The 20,154-nt window shown below is 36.3% G+C and overlaps 1 protein-coding gene across 1 annotated transcript in view; it reads right to left on the reverse strand.

Moving 5' to 3' along the window:
• CNTNAP2 (contactin associated protein 2) overlaps window positions 1-20,154 on the reverse strand; it is a 1,193,181-nt gene that overhangs the window by 511,958 nt on the left and 661,069 nt on the right. Inside the window, exon 9 of the mRNA XM_072853401.1 lies at window positions 15,361-15,510. Coding sequence (XP_072709502.1) covers window positions 15,361-15,510 — 150 coding nt within the window. The remainder of the gene's footprint in view (window positions 1-15,360; window positions 15,511-20,154) is intronic.

Consider the following 20,154-nt stretch of genomic DNA (forward strand, 5'->3'; position numbering starts at 1 on the left):
ACAGCAGCATGGCCATGAAGTCAGAAAGCAAAGTCCTGAAGGCACCTTGGACATTAGTTGTGATTTCACTGGAAATTAGGAACAACTGGCTAATACAGCATTAGATTATCTTGTCTACACCCAAGAATGACTTGGCGACACTCTCCTTTGTCCATCTATATTTCACATGTGCACAGAGCGATGGTACTAGCATCTGCAGAATTCAACCTCCTTCATATACCACAAGTTATTTTGCATCAGTTTTCCTTCAGCTTCCAAGACAGATTGAAATACAGACTGCGTAAGAATCAGAATAATTTTTATCCTTCAGCTTTGAACTCCCACAAAAGGCAACTTATTTTTATAAAAAATGTATGCAAATACATAGTATGGAATAAAAGAATAAATACAATCTGGCCCTCTAATCACTCTCTTACAAAATGCATTGTCTTGGCATTAACATGAAGTTAGAGGACAGTAAGTGCTGTGTATCCCCTGTACACTGTTCCTGTAAACACAGAATTTGCTCATACTGATCAATACATAAAATACATGATCAATACAACAATACATCAAAAATAATAATTGATTTCCACAGCATTTATTCTGTTTTATAATCTATACAGTGTTCTGATCACAGAGCTAAGCACTTTTCAATAATGCTTTAAACAGCTTAATTAATGTCATTTCTATTATACAAGAGTGAACATTTTAAGATTGTGAGTTTTCATATAATTCAAAGTGATATTTTAAGTATGACATGCTTCTTTTCTTCCCCTAAATATTACTTCGTCATCTATCTCTGGCCTTCATATTTTGGCAATGATTCTATGAAATTTGGCAGCATCAGTACATCACAAAGCCTAGCTGTGAAACAATGGTGCATCCCTTTGCTATCTCTAAGGTTAAATCTGTTTCATTACTATCTGATATACACGATACATCATATTTGAAGTCTTTCATGCCAGTTATCAATTTGCAAATAAGATTTTGAGATATGCAAATATATAACCCCATGACACATAAACCCTTAGAAGAAATACAAGTTTTGTTTTTCTTAAAGTATACCTGTCTTTATAGGTTGTGAAATAATGAGCCTGAAATATTGAAGTATATTCTTTTTTCTCCCTTTCTATACAACTGCTATTTAGGAGACAGAACAAACTCTCAGGAAATTATAAAATAGCTATTATTTCAGTCTTCTCCAGTTAAAAAATTAGCTTTCCGTCAGCTTAAGAAAAGTTATTTTTGTCTATTAGTAAAACAAAAAGTCATGCTATTTTATGTTTATCTAAAATGATTTCATTCTTGAACACAGTACCATTTTTATATTATCAGATATTTTATTAATACAAATCTCTTTCTATAATCTCTGTAAATTAACTGCTTGTCAAAAATATATTAATAAGCAGGAAGATTCAGTTGTATTACTCTTTCAAGAGTATTAATTTCAGTGCATCTTCAAAGCATATTCCTGGATGTGCCATCTTTATCCCTTGTACAAAAGATGATTAATTTGTAATGATACTAGTATCAATAACAATAACTGAAAATTTGATTTGCATTGTGTCATTCTGTTATAAATCAAAACTGATGCACAAATACCCTTTAAGGAAGTCTTGCAATAAGTCTCTCAGATTGTAATTTATTCAAGTGGAACCCTAAATGATTTATCAGAAGACACATATGCAACAAATGTTTTCCTTAGGAAAAAAGTCAGCAAATTGTTCATAAAGGAGATGATAAAATTCTTGAACTTATTTATTATAGGAAATTATTTCAGAATTTTATCAGTGAGTAAACAAGTAATTTGTTTTCATTTTACAAACTGAAATTTTTTATATTAGCAATTAAAAGTTCATTCTGTTTTGGTTTTGTCCATAAGTCACATAGTATTGTCCCTGTTATCTGATTGGGTCGTTTATGTAACTAACTAATGTATCACAAACTGGAAATCACATGATGATATTTTTATACCACATATGTATGTATATACAATTTGCGATTCATGATGTCTGGAAAGCATATAACCCTTCCAAAACAGGGACAAACAATTTTAAATGCCTTTATACATCTAACAAATACAACTTATAGTTCAAACAGCATATCTGTTCATAAAACTCTTCCTTTTTTCACACAGCTTTTACAACAGCTCAAATTTCAAAATCGACAAATGAACATAAAACACTTTCAGTAAATATGCAGTCATTGGGGCTTAAAATGAGATTTTTATAATTATTTCTAGTAATAAAAAACTAGGACTTAAATACTCAAGGAAAATTAATACGAAAGTATTGCAAATAGAACCAAATGTAAAGTTCTCCACAGCCATTTTTTAATTAGTCACCCCCAAATTAGTACTTTTAATCTCATTTTATAGGTAGCTGAACTGAACAACAGATATTAAATAGCTTGCCAAGAGTCACATACAGACATGCTGGAATGTGTCGAACCCTCTCCAAATTGCTAGTTTTATTTCCCCCAGGGTAGGCTTTTAGGAGGATAAAAGGGAAATCCACTTTTATCTTGCAAACCTTAGTTTAGGCTAGAAAACAAGTTATCGAAAAAGTCAAATACATATTCATTATCAACTAAGATAAAAATGACAATCACCAAAGATAATAAATACAAAATTATTACACTATGCTAAAGAAGAGTTTTTAGGAAATTTGAATTTCAGTGATGAAATATAATAATTTATAAATGATAAACAGTGCTTCACTATAACATAACACACACATCAAAGAATAGCAGGGTGCACTAAATGAAGCGCAAAAGCTTTGACTGAAGCACAAAACCAAAATACCATTATAAAGTTCACGCAGATTAAAGCATTCATCTCAGCTTGTTAAGTGGTGGGCCTGACAATATGAATTGGAAAAAGGGAATGGCATACACTCATGTATTTTTTAAAAAAATGTTTTATGCATTTGTACTAGTGATTTTTTTGTTCAATATATATTTTTATTGTAAACCCTACACATATAATAATCTAATTTCTAATTAATTTCATTTTTAAATGATCCATGCACTTTGTAGAATTTTTTTTTAAATTCCTCTTTTACTTTCATTACAAGCAAAGTATTTTTGAAATGGTCTTGGGCTTATGATACAGGCAAAATACTGCTATTTATTTCACTAAGCAAGGACGTCTTACATACAGTTTGCAAGCTTCTGAGATGCTGAAAGGTAATGAAACTGCAGATCAATAGGATTAGAAAGGCGAGTCACAGTCATTGTGATCCGTAGAGCAGTAAACTCTAAGGCTGTTTCTGAAACTGCTAATAATCAGATTCTTCCTGCCCTTGCATTTTCTGAAAGTAGCAAGGCAGAAAATGGAGTGAGCTGTGTAAATGAGACTAGTTTTGGATAAGTTTCATGAAAAATTATAGTTAAGGAAAAATGTTCTGTATGTCATACTCCAAACTTTAAAAAGATGTTGGATAGAAACAAATTTCCTTAAGATCACCCTGAATGCTGGTATCACCCTGTTGAAAAGATTATTTTTTTTCAGCACAGTAAAAACTGGGCTAGCACTGAAAGCCAAGCGGAGTCCTTACACATTTGTTCTTGATTGGGGAAACACATGTAAAGGGTAAAATGTAAAGACCAGGGTAGCTGCCTAGCTGTAATGATGTACTAAGAATACACTGGAGTCCACAGTAACTGCAAGTACATTTCTAATAGCAATATTATGATGTATACAACACTTTCAAAAGATATTAAAATCATGGGAAATTTCTTCAATGCAATTAATGAAAATTTTACTGCAAAATTGCCATGGAGATCGTTGGTTGCAGTACTTTTCTTGTCTCCTAATGAAATGTGATTTTTGAAAATCTGTCTTTATCGATTTTAAATTACAAGGTCATTTCAGATGTCAGAACATTAATTATACAAAGTATGTATGCAAACCAAGTCAAATTTTTTGGGACAGGTGTCAGCTACGGTGCCTGAACATAACTCTGAAGGGCTTCAATGGAAAGCTAAAAAGACCTTGCATAGGGCATAATCTAGTTCTAACGTAAGTACTTGCCCACTACAAGTCCAAGCATGGAACAGAGACAGCAACAAAAAGCTTCATATTTCACATGCCTGTATGACATTCAGGAATTGTTTCTACAGGTAGATTGCACCAGCTATGGAGTTTGCATCTTCATTTGAGCACCAAAATATTGAAGCACTATGAGAAAGGGTTTAGGCTTCTTTATAAAATTAAACTAGTTCCATTGAACACATTTTTAATGTGCATGCATGTGTGCACACATGGTTGTGCCATTTTGTAGACCCATCCCAGTGGTTTATGAGACATTTCAAAAGCAGAAACATGAACCACTATTTTTATGCAGCAAAATACAGCCATTGACCCAAATGAGAATTCCACTTATCAAATGATAGGTGGATATGATGCAGTGATATTTTTATATTTCTGGGCACTAGCATGAGATATGATTACAATCTTGTTGCTAACATTTGTAGGATTCCTGAAAAGATCACCTACTGCATTTATAAAGACCTGTCCTATTTGACTTTTGTTGAGATCATAAATATGATAAAATCTGTTTAAAAATGAAATAGGAATATATAACCGACAAAAAGAGCCCTACCATTTTCAAAAAGATTTAAGATTCATTTATTATTCCAGTTGTATAATTCCTCTGTGACCTTTCTTCAACATGCATCAAGATATGCAGCATTCCATCTCTTCGTGCTATCTCAAGCTTTTCCATCATGTATCTACAGAATGTATCTACTGTCATGTATCTATTGTCAGTCACTAACAGCATGGGCACTGTTTACTCACACCATGATCTTTAAGACACTCAAATAATAAAAGGCGGCAAACTTTCCCTCCCACTCATCTTTTCTCTTCTCCTTTAGCTAAGTTCTTAATAAAAGGCAATATTGATAATTCAATCAAGTAAAATACAGGGAAAAGCTCTTATCAAGTTACGGAGAACACGAATTGCAAAGACAATATGTATAAATAAGAGAGTTTCAAAAAAAGCAAGACGGTCAGACTTTGGGGAGCCTGTTCCTATGTATGAAAATCATGGGAACGTGGGATCTGAACATCTCTTCAAAATTCCACTCAGTTTGGTTATGATGCCAGTGAAACCACAATAGGCCTAATTAATTTTAAAAAAAAATATTCTAAAGCTCCACAGAAAGCTTCCAACTTACAGAATCAAATATAAGGATTAGTTTTCAAAAAATTAACATTAATCTGTTGGAATAAAAAGATTATTAAAAAAATGACAAGCAAGTATGGAAAGTGTTTTGCGAAGTCTGGTCAGTAAGAATGATGAAAATGAAGTAAGTGCAAGAAGCAGATGAAGCTTTTTCAAGCATCACTAAAGCTTGCTTCTTTTTGAGGCCTCATCTACTTGGAAAAAGATTCACAAGGAAATATCCTTAGTGCCATCTAGAGAGTACTTTTGTCGTTATAGATTAAAGCAAGATACTTTCTACATAAACACATAAACTTCATACACAATGCTATTCTACAACACTATTTGGCTTGTTCTTATTGATAACTAAGTTTGTTTACTGAAGGGTTTTCAGTCATTGTGTACTACTAGTCACAGTGTCCAATCTCACCTGGATTTGTTGGACAAGATCAAATGATAAGCATTCAGGTCTCAGTCCAGAAGCAGAAAGTCTGTAAAATCACTTCTCAGGATCATTCAAGTTAAGCATACACTTGGTATCAGAGGTGATGAACTAAAAGAGGCTAAGAGTATTTTTTATTGCTATGGCAACAGATCTAGTTTCACTTTTCTCCAGTTTGCAATATAACCTTGACAGTGACCATCATCTCTCAAAAATGTCCTATCTCTTCTCTTCATTCATAAACACAAGATTTTTTAACAGCTCTATGGTTAGTATTTATGCTAATTGTCCAATCTCTGATAAATTGCTCTGTCTTAGGAAAAAAAAAAAGAAAAAAAAGGATTGTAGCCATCCAGTGAATAAGCTGAATGACAGTGTCTGTGACAGGACTCAATAACCCAAAATGATCTAGCAGTTTGCTGGTTAACTATCAATTCTCTCCTAAAGAGATCATCAATATTACCAAAACCTTGTCCACCCCAAATTAAACTTAAAGCAGACATACTTCAGCACTGACAAGATAATTTAATGCCCTTAAACTGGGCAATAAGCCAGTTGCCATCAGCAGTCCACACTGGAGATTTGTGCATCTCCAATTTGTTACTTCCCACTGCAAAGTATTATACAGGTAAGTTTTTTATACAGGTTTTTTAAGTTTATTATACAGGTAAGTGCTTTGCTGATAAGAGAAAAACAAGGCTTTAAACATTCTGTTTCAGCTTCACAATTCAGTTTTGCCAATTTATGCAGATAAATCAGCTCTAAGCCACTGACTGTGAGATTCAATAAAAGTTCTTTCTTTGGAAAGACATAAGCCCTTAAAAACTACTTCATGATTTACAAAAGCATCACTAATAAGTGTTCCTCTTAGAGCCCTAGGCTGCCACTTTTATATGATGGGATTTGTTGTCTTCAATGAAAGGTGATAATAACAACGTGGGATTGTAGGCATGCAAGGATTTAATTGACAGTGTGCCCTAGACACAAAGGGCTACCTGCAGTTTGCTTATATAGTAGAAGTAGCAGACAGTAGTTATAAATTTAATTGGAGCTCCAGTCAGTTTCATACATGAGCCAGTATTTACAATCAGCACTGAGAACCATTCTCAGCTCAGACCATATGAGTCAGGCAGGCCTCTTATCTGAATAACTATATTTTTGCTCTATCTCGCACTTTCTCAAACATTGTATTTTGGTGAGTTCTGGAACATATCTGATTTTTTTTCTCCTGTTATGCATTTATGACTCATTAAACCAGATTTCCAAAGTTATTCATGTTTACAATTATACAGATAGGTAGATTTACTGAAACATGTGAGTCAGTTGTCCGACTATCACCAGAATCAATGACAGGTAGGCATCTTCTTGCTTAGTGTTGTTTACAATATTAATAGGTGCTCATTTACATACTTAAAACATTGAAATGCAATTGAAAATTTGGCTCACATTTAGAGGGGGTGGGAGGAAAAGGCGAGGCCGGGGTAGGTTCTTTTTTTTTTTTTTTTTAAAGAGGAAATTCACACTTTAACACCTAGGGAAAATCTACTGAGAAGCACCAGTACATCACTCCCCAAAACAAGAAAAGCCTCTGAAAACAATAGAACCTATTGATGGCACCAAGAATTTACCTGTTCTTTTCTTTTTTCTTTTCCTGTAGGTGTGTTGAATTGTGGCTGTGGACAATAAGCACATTCATACACCTAGAAGCAGAGCCAAGATACCCTTGGAAAAAAAGGTTAAGTTGGTAGAAGTGCTATTCCAGTATCAATTAGCTTTCTCCACTGTTTAGGAGTATGATTATTTTCACACACTGGGAAAGCATATGTGTTTATTTTTCACAACACAATTCAACACACTCACACAAACATATTTGTGATTCCTAATGCCATCAATAGACTACATTATTTTCAGTGTTCTAAAACCATACAGTCCTAATTAGTATTATCTAGTGATCAGTACTAGTTAACATTCCTCATACCATTCATTGCTTGTTGAAATACTTGCCCCTCCCCTCCTGTAGGCAGTTGTTGCAGCTACTGGTACCAAAGACCTTATAGCTTGACCTACTACATCAGCCAAGAGGGACATATAGGATGCAGGTATAATTGTCACTTCCGAGTGTGTCTCCAATAGCTCTCTCCTGGGTCTTCACCAGACATTTCCTTCTCCAAAAGTTTCTCTTTCAGAAGAAGTGTTATTAATTTTTACAAGCCCTTTTCCTTTCGCTTTGGAGTCAAGAGCTATACCATACAGGGAATCTCCTCTATTTTTAATTTAATTTTCTGTAATATTCAGAGACTAGATACAGTTTGCTTCTGACTGAGACTCAGGCAACAATAGGACTACTGTATTTAGTGAAAAAGGAAATAAATCATGTACACACAGAATTAGAGACAATAGACAATTAGAGACATTAGAGACATTAGGTCAGTTTACTCCTTCCTGTGTCCATGCAGATTTACTCTCTACAGTTCACTTTCTTTCTCATTCTTTGTTCTTTCTTGGTTTTAAATGTCAATAAGAGAAAAGAAAATGTATTGAAAAATTCGTCGTTCTCTTACCTGCTGCACACAGAAATTTGCTTTCGTGCTTGCAAGAAAATAAAGCAAAAGGGATTCAGTTCCTTCACTTTATTTTTTTTAGAAACTTCTAGACATAGATTCTGTGGCTAACATCTTAAGCTTAGCAAGAGATCTCCTTGTTATATTGTATATGTTATGCTGTATAACAAGGAGAGCACATCTCAAAACTTCAATCGTTCATTCATTTTTCAGTGGGCAGCCATTTCTCATCTCTAATAGGCATTTGCTCAAAAGCTGAAGTTATTCCAGCAAGACTCGTGCTCCCATATATCCATTCCTGAACTCGCATTATCATATATTTGATCTTTTATTTGCTTGCACAAAGTATCAGCTTTCTGCCTGTACTTGTTTTTCTTCAGGAGATCAATCTTTCTCCAGCATTTCTGCTTGTATTGTTGTATACAACGTGTTAGTGGATTGGCGTATTATAACACCACTGACATTACTGAAAATTAATCACAGAATGTCACCATTATTTGGTCTCATTTTGTAACCAGACGTAACCAAAATGATTAGTTCATTCTTTTGTAACTAAGCAACATAGAGATAGGAGCAGGTTAGACAATGCTTTAATATTGTGTTTGTACACCTATGGCTATGGATATGCTACTATGCCCAAAGACAATTGGACAAGGAGTAGTACGGACATGCTGCTATGTTCCCAGTACAGCCCCAGCTCCATCAAGCCCCAGTCCATCTTGACAACGAATCGAGGGTGGTTAGAATAACTGGTTTGTGTTAAGGGTGCCAAATCATTGTTAGGGACCATGCACCATGAAGAAGGGAAGTAAGTTACATAAGCAAGGTGGGATTGCGCATGTCCAGAAGAAGGGGTCAACTAAAGGACACACCTGTATGACCACCAAGGACCACCAGAGACCCCCACAGAAGCCTCTCAGAGCTCAAGGACGCATGCGTAATGACCACACAAATATGATAATTAGTTCCAGGAAATAGAACGAATATGTATGGTCATTCTGGGAAATTTGATGCATATGTATGTAATTGGACAATATAAGTTTTGGTTGATGTAACCTGCGGTATGCACGCTAGGTGGAATGATCCCCCGTGCATCCGGCGCCGTACTAAAGAATGCCTGCTTCTTAATACTACATTGGTGTTAAGGAGTTTGATTCCCGATTTCGGTGACAGTTTGTCTAACATTCAAATTATCTGAATGAAATAAACAAAACTTTAAACATGATGAAAAAAGCACAAAACTTGAAGAGTTAATGGGCAATGTTGATCAACTCCTTTCAGTTCTGTCAGCTTTATAAAAGGAGTGTGAATTCAGCTGTGTTTCATTGTTCATAGTGAAAGACAGCAGATGAGGTAATAAAGAATTCGAATCATGTATTAAATAGCAGAGAGAGGCTTAGGTGCCTACTGCCATCTTTTTTTTTTTTTTTTACTTACTAGAAAACCACTTCCTTGCTTTGCTCAGGTTTATACATTCTGCACATCTGCATTCCTTGCTCATCTATTAACTTACAAACATGCTGGATTTAACAATCCAAAGCATGAGGGTTGTTAAAAAATAAAACTAATTCCAATTCTTTTATTTCAATTTCTTGTGTTTATCATTATTTTGTAGGACTGATGTGGGAGAATTCCTGAAGATAAATGCTGAAGATACACAAAATCACACTATACTCTGAGTTATCTTGAATTTGCTTTGTGTTCTCCACATGGATTTGTATTTAAGCTTACAGTACAGCTATGATGATGAGGAGAAAGATTTCAAATCACAGTGAAAGCACACTTTCCACAAGAAATTAAAATTTGACCATCCTATCTCAGAGTCATACATGCAAAAGAAACAAGTGGCCACCAACACTGAAGCCTTGACATCTAATCAACATGCAGAAATGCAGATACAACCCAACATAATTGTTACTTATTGAGACATGAGAAGCTTCAGGCTTGAGAGAATGATGTCAGCAGGGACTTCAGTTTCCTTTATTAGGTAACAGATAACCTGAATTGCCATTGGTTGGGTCCCATTCATTTGTCATGTAACATCTAATAACTCAACTTCGGTTTTGCTGAACACATTTGAATTTGAGCTACAAAAAATCCCATGCCCCCTTTCTATCTGATAATACTTGCAATGATGATAGTCTGAGTGCTTTTGAAATCCCAGTGACACTACCTCTGACCACTACCTCTGACTACACTGACCATGACTCTAACAGCTGTTAATGACCAATTCGCACAACGATAACAACGGATAACTTGATAAAAAATGTAGGCACACCACCCAAAGCCTTTGGTTATAGATGACAGGTTTTAACAAAGGAAGATTCACACACAGATGAGCCCAGCACATGTGAAACAGAGGAAGGTACTTTCTCTCTTTCACTTGACTTCCCTTCTCCCTCCTCCTTCCACCACCTCTAATTCTATGGGATTTTAGACCAACACAACTTTCAGAAACAAATTAATTCTACTCCAGGAACGAGACTCCATGCAGAGTGCATTTTATACAGTCATACAGAAAGGAAGGACTTTCTATATGCCATAGACTGTAGTCCCATAGGAAACTTACTGCATAGTCCATTCATCTTTGCTCATAAGAAAAAGCAGCCCACAGTGAACTGACAGACGCTCACTGCATACCTTTGTTCTCGATGAAGATTTATCACTCATACTAAAAATTCTCCCATCCTTAAGCCAGTGAAAAGGAGAGGGAAAGTAGACACAATTAAAAATAAATGCTGTAAAATAGAAACAAGTCAAAATTATGTCTCTAATCAAGTATTTCCTCTGGGCACTAGGCAGCTATTAGGTGGTTTGGTGCAAGCTTAAGACGCCTCACAAAAGACCCTTATCTCCAACAGTGCAAATGAGGTTAATGGACTCATTTTCACCCTGTGATTCTCTTTCTCTGTTCTGCTTTTTTGTTTTATGCAGATAATTGGAAACAACAAAGAAACATCATTCTCTAGAGCTTAGAACGGAAAGGAAGTTCACTTCTTTCCAAAACCCCAAATTCAAGACAAGAAAGAGAAGGAAAATAAAACCAGTGGGGAGAGAAGAATAGTTATACAGAAGGGTAATAGGCAATTAGCACCCACCCTCCCACATATACCAGCACGCATTTACACAGTCTACAGAAATGGCTGATCTTAACACAGCTTCTCCTAACTCTTAGGCTTGAGTAAAACATCATTGTTGTCTGTCCCTTGGGAGGATCTTAGTAGTACTGGGAGACAGCACAGGAGAGGCACAAACAAAGCCAAAAAAAAAAAAAAAAAAAAGCTGTAACAATACTGAACAGGATTTATTCTCTGACAGAGAAATAACAAATCTTCTTATGATTTACTCTTATGATTTACTTATGATTTTTCAAAACTAGAAAAGTTAGTTCTATGGGCAGAAGTCACAAAAGATTCTGACTTCCACATCTCCTTTATTCAAATATTGCTGTACATGTTGTAAAAATCTGGGTTTGGTGGTGAATGACAAGCATTTCTATTCAAATGAATGAATGAACTAAGGTATAACCAGAACACATTTAGGAACTAGTTTTGAGGGAAAGTGAGAGTGTCCATCGAGTCTGGCTTCTCTAAAAGGCCAACTTTCTCAAAATGGTAGCTGGAGGCTGCTACTAGACAAAGACGTTGACTATTCAGTATACCAGTCGGTGTCTAAACAAGCTATTCTTTTGTTAACGCCTTCAGTGTCTACACAGGAGTACTCCAACTCACAGGCTTGTTCCTGCCTGTGCCAAAATTTCTAATGCCAGGAGTAAATGCACAATCATCCTATGTCTCTGCATTCCCCCTGTTATTTATGTAGTTATACTGCACTGAGTCATAATCACGTTCTAAGCAAAATACTGTGAGTAAAATTAAGGACTTTTTCAGACATCGCTGTGAACCTATCTCTGTAACAGTCAGCTTAATATTTCTGATTTGTCTGGAAGGTTTTATCATTACATTTGGCATAGTAATGTTCTCCTTGCCCACTCAATCTTTAATCCATTCCCAATTTTGATAGATTGTCTATTTTATTATAAAACTAATATTATGGGATATTGCCAGTGCAAAGTTACGACAACAATACATGAAAATGATAATTTTTCTGAAAAACAGACAGCCTCAAAAGTTAACATTCAAATATGTAGTACTTCTCTTACAGTAAAAGCTGTAGTTATTTTCACAGAAAAGGTCTATCTATAGTCTGCCTTACTACTTTGAAGAAGTACCTATTTTATTGTAATTACTTTTCTCTTTAAATTCTCCGATATATTTTTGAGAAAATATTGTACTGCAGTGCTGAAATGCAACCTTTAAATCTTTTCTTCAGCAAAGACACCACCATTGCCTAGAGTGTATATTTGCCATATTGACACCAGGAGGCCAGAATATAAAGACACACTTATTTGGAAATCAGGGAAAGGGAAAGTTTGGAAAACAAAACATTTGCATACATGTGGTACTTCTTTCAAAGATGAAATAGGAAAATTTAAATGAGAAGAGTATACATGTTCAGTGCCTCCTAGAAATGCTGTACAAGCTCTCCAAACACAAATTCAACGGACTGAGCTTTCTCAGTATTTTGTAAGATCAAGAAATACAGTAGTGCGATGGGATGAGTATCAGAACATTAGTATCATTGAAACTGATCATGTAAGATCTCTAGCAAAGAAATCTACTGGATTCCTTTTCACATTTAAAATTTATCATCACCAAAGGATTGATAATTCTTTCTGCTAGATATATAGCAATTTGCAAAAAAGCATACCGTCCTCTGAATTCAAGAGGCAGTTGTCCCTTTCCTAACCAGTTATGCATATTTGCAGAAAAAAAGTATTTGACACTTTCTTATCTGAACTTACTCTTAATGAAACTAATGAAAACATCTTATTTGATGACAAAGATGCAGATCAAGAATATAAAGATTAGGTTTCTAATATGCATCCAAAAGACTGGCTTTAAGTTGCAAGTAATCTCTAATTAACAAATATATATAGCAAAATAACTAACATATATATATATAGCAATATTCATGTGGGAGCATACTAAAATAAATGAGTTCCTCAGATCCAAGTCAGAAATAAATCGTCATCAGATTCACAGCTTGAAACAGTTAAAATGCAAAAGTACAGTGCAGTGATGCAAATGCAGACTTCTTACTTTGAAAGAAAATTGGTCATGGAGGTTAGGACACTGGTATTCTTTTGATATACCTTTATAAGACCTTTCAGATTATAAAAGATAACAAGGAAAAAAAACCCTTAGCTTATGCAAAGGGAGCATGTATTTGGGTGAACAGATGTGGGAATGACACTTCAGGGAATTCCTGATTGACTTTCATATCCTACTAGAACAGTATCTACATACACACTTTTTAAATCGAAGGACGCTAGAATTATAAAGTACAGTTCAACAATTAGAAGTCAAGCAGATTTCAGAATCCAACTGAAATGACAACAAATCAACCTGTATTTTGACTGAGAAAGGGTATAAAAACTACCTGGAGAAACTAGACAATCTATCCCTCACAACCGAAGAGTCAGAGGTAGAACACATATCAGAAGAAATCAATCAATCTCTCTCCAGAAATGTAATAACGGTCTGGGGATTTCATCTATGAAAATTAACAGAATTTAACACTGGATGTATTACGTATGGAATTTCTTTTCATTTTCTCCTATGTGTGCTTAATAACTTCATTTAATGAGAATGTCTCAGACTGTTCTGACAAATTGAAGGTAGTACATTTTGATGACAAAATACTTTTCAGGCTTTAGCATGTGGCAACTGGCTATGCTAGAACTCTTATTTGAGGTGGTGATATGCTAAAAAAACTATTCAGGATATTAGCTGAATTAAGGACATTGGAAAAGACGCATGTTGCAGCAACAGGAAGTTTAACACTTGTGACAGATCAACTTTAATTTGGTAGTATTTGCCTTAGACTGTGTTATCATCGCCACAATGTTTCCTGGAAGTGTGTGTCATCAGTATCTGCAGAATTAGAATCTATTTTTAATTAATTATATATTAGTTTTGTAACATTATTTAAACACTAATTTCCATATGTATTTTTAATGATTCCACTGATAGGAGATAATGAAATGAGAACAACCTTGAAAGGATTTTTTCCCTTTCTACTTAGGGTACTTCATATGCCACTAGCTCTTCTATCACTTAGGTAATGTTATGACTATTTATAGCATCACATTTATATTTTATTTTTATTAGATATGCACCTTGTAAGTTTGAAAAGAATCAGTTTTCAACACTGATAAATTCTACTTTTAAAATTTGTGCTCTCTGCCTGAAGCTTTCATGGGCAACCTCACATGTGTGGGACACTTCAAAGGTACAACTTACAACTTTTATTCGATCTTAGCATTTGAGATCACTAAGAATTCTGCTTGAAAAAAGACTGCAGGTCATTGCTGAATTGGATATTTTAAAAAAAAACCTGGCTAGCAGTATGAAAAATAATACTTACGCTTCAGTTAAAAAACCCTAATGACCTCCCCCTATAAGATGGTAGTGTATCAAAAATATTTTTGCATACTAAATAGGCTTTTTAATAAAGAAATTTAAATATATATTCAAAAAATCCAAGAGTTTTGATGGCCTTTTTTGATTTTCATAAATGCTAACATGGAAGAGCAAGAGGAATAAACATTCAAGCTATCATTTGCAAGAACTCTTTTTTGTATATGGACTGTCAATAGACAGAAATACTGAACAATCTGAGGCTTCAATTTATGAGAGCTTGTTAATTACCCAAAATCATGACAGCTCTTAAAGAAATCAGCAAAAGGTTAAGACCTGTCTTAATATTTGTCTTTAGGATTCCAAACTTGAAAAGATAAGCTTATCTCTCTTCTCAGTGCCATTTAATTAAACTACTAATGGAAGATTCCCCTTTCAGAGAATGGTCTCTAAAATGTTCAGAGAAGATCTGAGAAATCTTTCCAAGTTAGATTGACTCTTGAACAGAACTTCTCAGGGTTTCTTTTGCAAGGATGAGGAGGTGTAAAAAGATTCTTAAAAGTGAAATTAAGTTTAGTATCTTACTTTTTTATGAGAAGCACCTAGCCATTTTAGCCATATTAAGATCTACATGAATGACTTACATCCTGAGCTTCATTTTACCTATTAGGTAGATTAAAAGACAACAGCACTTTAAGCAGATATTTGTTTTGATATTTTTTTACCTCCAAAGAAATATTTCTCTCCAGTCTTAACTTGTAGAGGGCTGTTTGTTCGAACAGCTGAAGCTTCATCGCCATCAATGGTGAGGACAGCAAAATTTTCCTTAGCTAGGAATCGGACTTCATGCCACTGCCCATCATTGAGACCAGAGCCTATGAAGAACAAAAAACATAGGAACATTTTACTTAGTCCAGTATTCATTTTCTTTAAGTGTTTTGTGTATCTCTCTCCCAGGCTCATTATGTAAGGTTTAATGAAGGCTATTGCAGAAATGAAATAATTTTAGTGTGATAACAAAACATGGTTATTAAAGTAACTATTACAAAAAAAACCCCAAAAACATTATATCATAAATACAAGTCTTGGAACTACCAAAGTGTCCATGTTGTCAGGTATAACTGTATAAACTACAGATGTTATCACTCACCCTTCCCATCAAAAGGCCATATTCTACATTTTACTAATCAAGTATATCTCTTAATTGTTTCTATGATCAAGTTCAAAAGGAAAAGATATTGATTAATCCATTTAACTACAGTGAGTAACAAGCCCAAAGGGCATATTATGCTTGTGATTGCTGCCTTTATCAAAGGCTAGATATTTCCAAGAAAAGGGAAAGAAAAAATAGGACGGGGAAAGGCTCACATGGAAGGTGAGTTCATAGCTAATCCTGTCACTGGGATGTGGGGCTAGTCACAGAAGATGAAGACGTTATCACAGAGACACTGCAAAACCAGCAAATGTCTGCCAAAACCTGCAAGCTTAGGAGAGCACTATGGTCTCAATACAGACAGCAGTGAAGCAGATGGATCTGTTCATTCATTCAGATATTTTAAAAAAAACAGAATTTGTATACTTCTTACATTGTCTCCAGCAGCTGGCAGGAAGCCAGTTTGCCTGGCACGTTAAGCTGCCATTGAAGAACTGTGAAAGAGTACTAGTTTGTTCTGGTCATTACCGTGCAGGCAGGTTATGTTGGGTCAGCAAGTAGCAAACACTCTAGTAAAAGCAAATTCCAAATTATAGCACCTCTTACAAGTGACGTTTGTTTTCTCCACCTAGATAAAGGTGCTAAGTCACCTTAGCAAAATGCCATTTGCCAAAATAAACCACAATGCAATGCAGTAAGCTGTTTCTAAAATTAAGTGGGATGCACAATATCAGCAGAAGTATAATGGAAGATAAACTTTCAAAATGTTCAAAAGAATGTTATCTTCTATGAACAAGGAATAATATACATGGCAAACAGATATAACTAAACATTTAATGAATATTTTTTTTCCCATTGCTTCCATGTGTTTGTTTAAGATGCAAGATCAAGTCCTGAAATAACATGGAGTGTTATACCTTGGAATATTCTTGCAATATTCATTAGTGTGACTAAAAGTGGCAGAAGCGTCTTAAATAAAAATGTATCAGTAAGAAATGTTTCTACCAAAGCTTGCTCAATCTGGTGTGAGAATAGATGAAAGACATAATATACTAAACATGAGAAAAGTTTTCTTTGTTTGTAAGCTCTTTTTTCATTTTCATTACATTTGACAAAGAAGAAACAGAAAAACACATAATTACAACCCAGATAAAATTAATTTCTATTGATAATAAACTCAGAAAGGAAAAGAAGATACACCTTTTTATAGAGTTCCAAACCAAAATTGTTACAGCGTGTGTTACTACAACTGAGGTTTATCAGAACATACTTAAAATCCCAATTTTCCAGCCTGAGATGACCTAACATTAAAAAATCTATTTCATTTTTTTATCGAGGTATTCAGTATTGCTTTGAACTGAGTAACAGCCATTAAAGACTTCTGGACAAAATTAAAACTTGGCTATTAAAACACAAGGGATGAAAACGGTGGCATGAGCTGTTTATCAGTGAGTCCAGGGGGAGGTACACCTAAAGCACTCTCTGGAAAGGGAGATATATAGCAGCCTTCCAGTACCTGAAGGGGGCCTACAAGAAAGCTGGAGGGACTTTTTAGAAGGGCATGTAGTGATAGGACAAGGGGTAATGGCTTTAAACTGAAACAGGGTAGATTTAGATTATATATGGAAGAAGGAAGAAATTCTTCACTATGAGGGTGGTGAGGCACTGGAACAGGTTGCCCAGAGAAGTTGTGGATGCCCCATCCCTGGAAGTGTTCAAGGCCAGGCTGGATGGGGCTTTCAGCAACCTGGTCTAGTGGAAGGTGTCCCTGCCCATGGCAGGGGGGTTGGAACTAGATGATCTTTAAGGTCCCTTTCAACCCAAACCATTCTATGGTGCTGTGATTCTATGATATTGCAGAAACCAAGGAACAACAGGGCATTAGGCAAGAAAGTGTCAGCCTACCTTGCACCACCATTTGTATTAAATCAAAAGATAAGCTTTTGCAGCTTCACAATCTGCGACTAGAGAAATTATGTTATGCCTCCAGGGGGTTCTTCCAAACATGTCGACCTCCCATGAGCATCTGAAACGTCACTGGTTTTCTCTTGCTCCTGGACTGAATTTGCAGGGGCATCTGATGTATTTATATGGTAAATGTCTCTCTCTTAGCGCTTTCACAGCAGTAACTTTCGAGGCCACTGCCTTTTGTCCTTTGATACATTTTTTTGAGATCATTCACCAAATAGACAAAACCTTCCAGGCAATTTAAACAGAATTAGATACAAGCATACGCAGAAAACTTTACCTCGTGGAGGTGCCCTGATGCCAGCAGAGGGGTCTGCTGCCTCTGTGGTCTCTGTGAGGAGAGGCCGGGGCTGCCCCGTGCCAGACACAGCCGGTTCCAGCCGGCTCCAGCGGCCCCACCGCAGGGCACAGCTGAGCCCCTCAGCCACGGGCGGGCACCTCGGGGAAAGCGCAGCTAAGCAAGGGCAGAACGCTGCCCGGTAATGAGGGGTGAGGGAAAAGGAGTGAGAAGGCCCTGCGAGCCCCGGGGGGAGAGCGGGAGGAGGGGCTCCAGCCGTCCCCACGTCCACGTTCCCCGCCCCAGAGATCCCCCTGGAGAGCCCCCGCCGGAGCAGGGGAGTATCTCCTGAGGGAGCTGTGGCCTGTGGAGAGCCCACGCTGGAGCAGGGGAACAGCGTGAGAGGGCAGGTGCTCGGGAGTGGGAGGTTAGAGGAGTGGGGAGTGAGGAATTGAAGTTAGCTTGGGAGGGGGAAGAGGAAAGGTGTTGTTTTAATGGTTGTATTTGTTTCTTAGTACCTACATCTATTTTAATTGGCAATCGATTACATTAATCTTCCCCAAGTTGAGTCTATTTTGGTTGCAACTGTAATTGGTATGTGATCTCCCTGTCTTTTATCTCGCTGCACGAGCTTCTCAATCTTATTTTCTCCCCTTGTCCTATTGAGGAGGGGGAGTGAGAGCGTGGTTGGGTGGGTGTCTACTCCCTGGCCAAGGTCAACCCACCACAACTGACAGAGCTAAAAACAGATGATTATGCCATGAAATTGGAAGTTCACTGTATTTCTTATAATAAGACTTAGTTTGCCATCCTCAGCTCTAATGAGAAAGTGTTTTAAATTGAATATTGCGGGAGATGCAAAATACTTCATTTATTTTAATCTGTATTTTTTGACTGCATACTTTAGTCTGCTCTGCACACACTAAATAAATTAGTCTTGCAATACCCCTGTTGTTCTTGTATGACATATTTTAATTAACATTAGAACAGGGACTGGAACCATGTATGCAGGCTAAAGAGACCATCTCATACATCAGACTGTGTAGCTATTTGCTGCTGCATGCTTTACTCCCTGACTAATCTTTATCAGAGAGTTCAGCTTCCTTTTAGGAAGCATGAGATGTAAAAAAAGAAGGCAATTAACTCAGCTCAGCTTCTCCCTGAACAAATAGCCTAAATACTGAAAAAAACCCACCCCCAAAGAAACCATGGTTTCCATCACAACCAATTTGTGAACTAGAGTCCCTCCACACTTTTTTGGGGTTTTTTTGGGGGGAGGGTAACTATTGGTTGAACTCAACATGGATTTCTGCACATCTTGGAAAGTCCCAAAACATTCTTTCTTAAAGCACAGAAATGGGTGATGCTATCTGCTGAATTAACCAAGTGAAAATGGTGCACAATATGCTAGTCTAAGAAATGCACAGTTATTTCTAACTAGTGTCTGTGGTATGCTCTCCCAGTGTGCAGTGAAGGGAAAGCACCACAAGCTCACTAACACCACACTGAAAAACAGAACATTGCAATGACTCAAGGCAAGAAGCAGGCGGAGGAAAGGTGGATCAGCAGAGCAGGTGGATCTGCTGAGCAGACCAAATAGAAGTCAGAGCATGAGGAGAGCTGCAGGTTTCCAGCAAAAAACTAATTCCATGCATTCTCTCTGTGTGCGGAGCATTTAGCAAAATATACTAAGGGGACACATTACAGCTGTCTGTAAGCTGCTTGCTAGAGGCATGATTGGAGAAGCACTGGTATTTTGCCTGTATTAAAAATATTTGCTCCTACAAGTTGGCATCATTCCTGTCAGTTCCTGAAAGATCATACTGCTTCTGCTTTATGAACTCTTCACGGTATTGGCTACAAAATGATCACGAGTTAAGGCTGTCGTCTTCTTAGCTACATGTATTAACCATCCTTATGGAGCTTTACAGTATGGCAGTAACATTCCAACTGTTCTGGCTCAAAGTTGCCACAGAAATTCAAGTCCAATTTTACATTTGCTTAGAAAACTTTTTACTGTTACATTTTTCCGTGGATTTTACCTATAAATGCTAATGAGGGTTGCTCACTAGCTCTCAGCAAGTACTCACTATTGTCTCTACAAAAATGTGGTCTCCAGTG

Source organism: Ciconia boyciana, chromosome 2 (genome assembly GCF_034638445.1).
Source record: "Ciconia boyciana chromosome 2, ASM3463844v1, whole genome shotgun sequence".
In the NCBI taxonomy this organism is placed as follows: Eukaryota; Metazoa; Chordata; class Aves; order Ciconiiformes; family Ciconiidae; genus Ciconia; species Ciconia boyciana.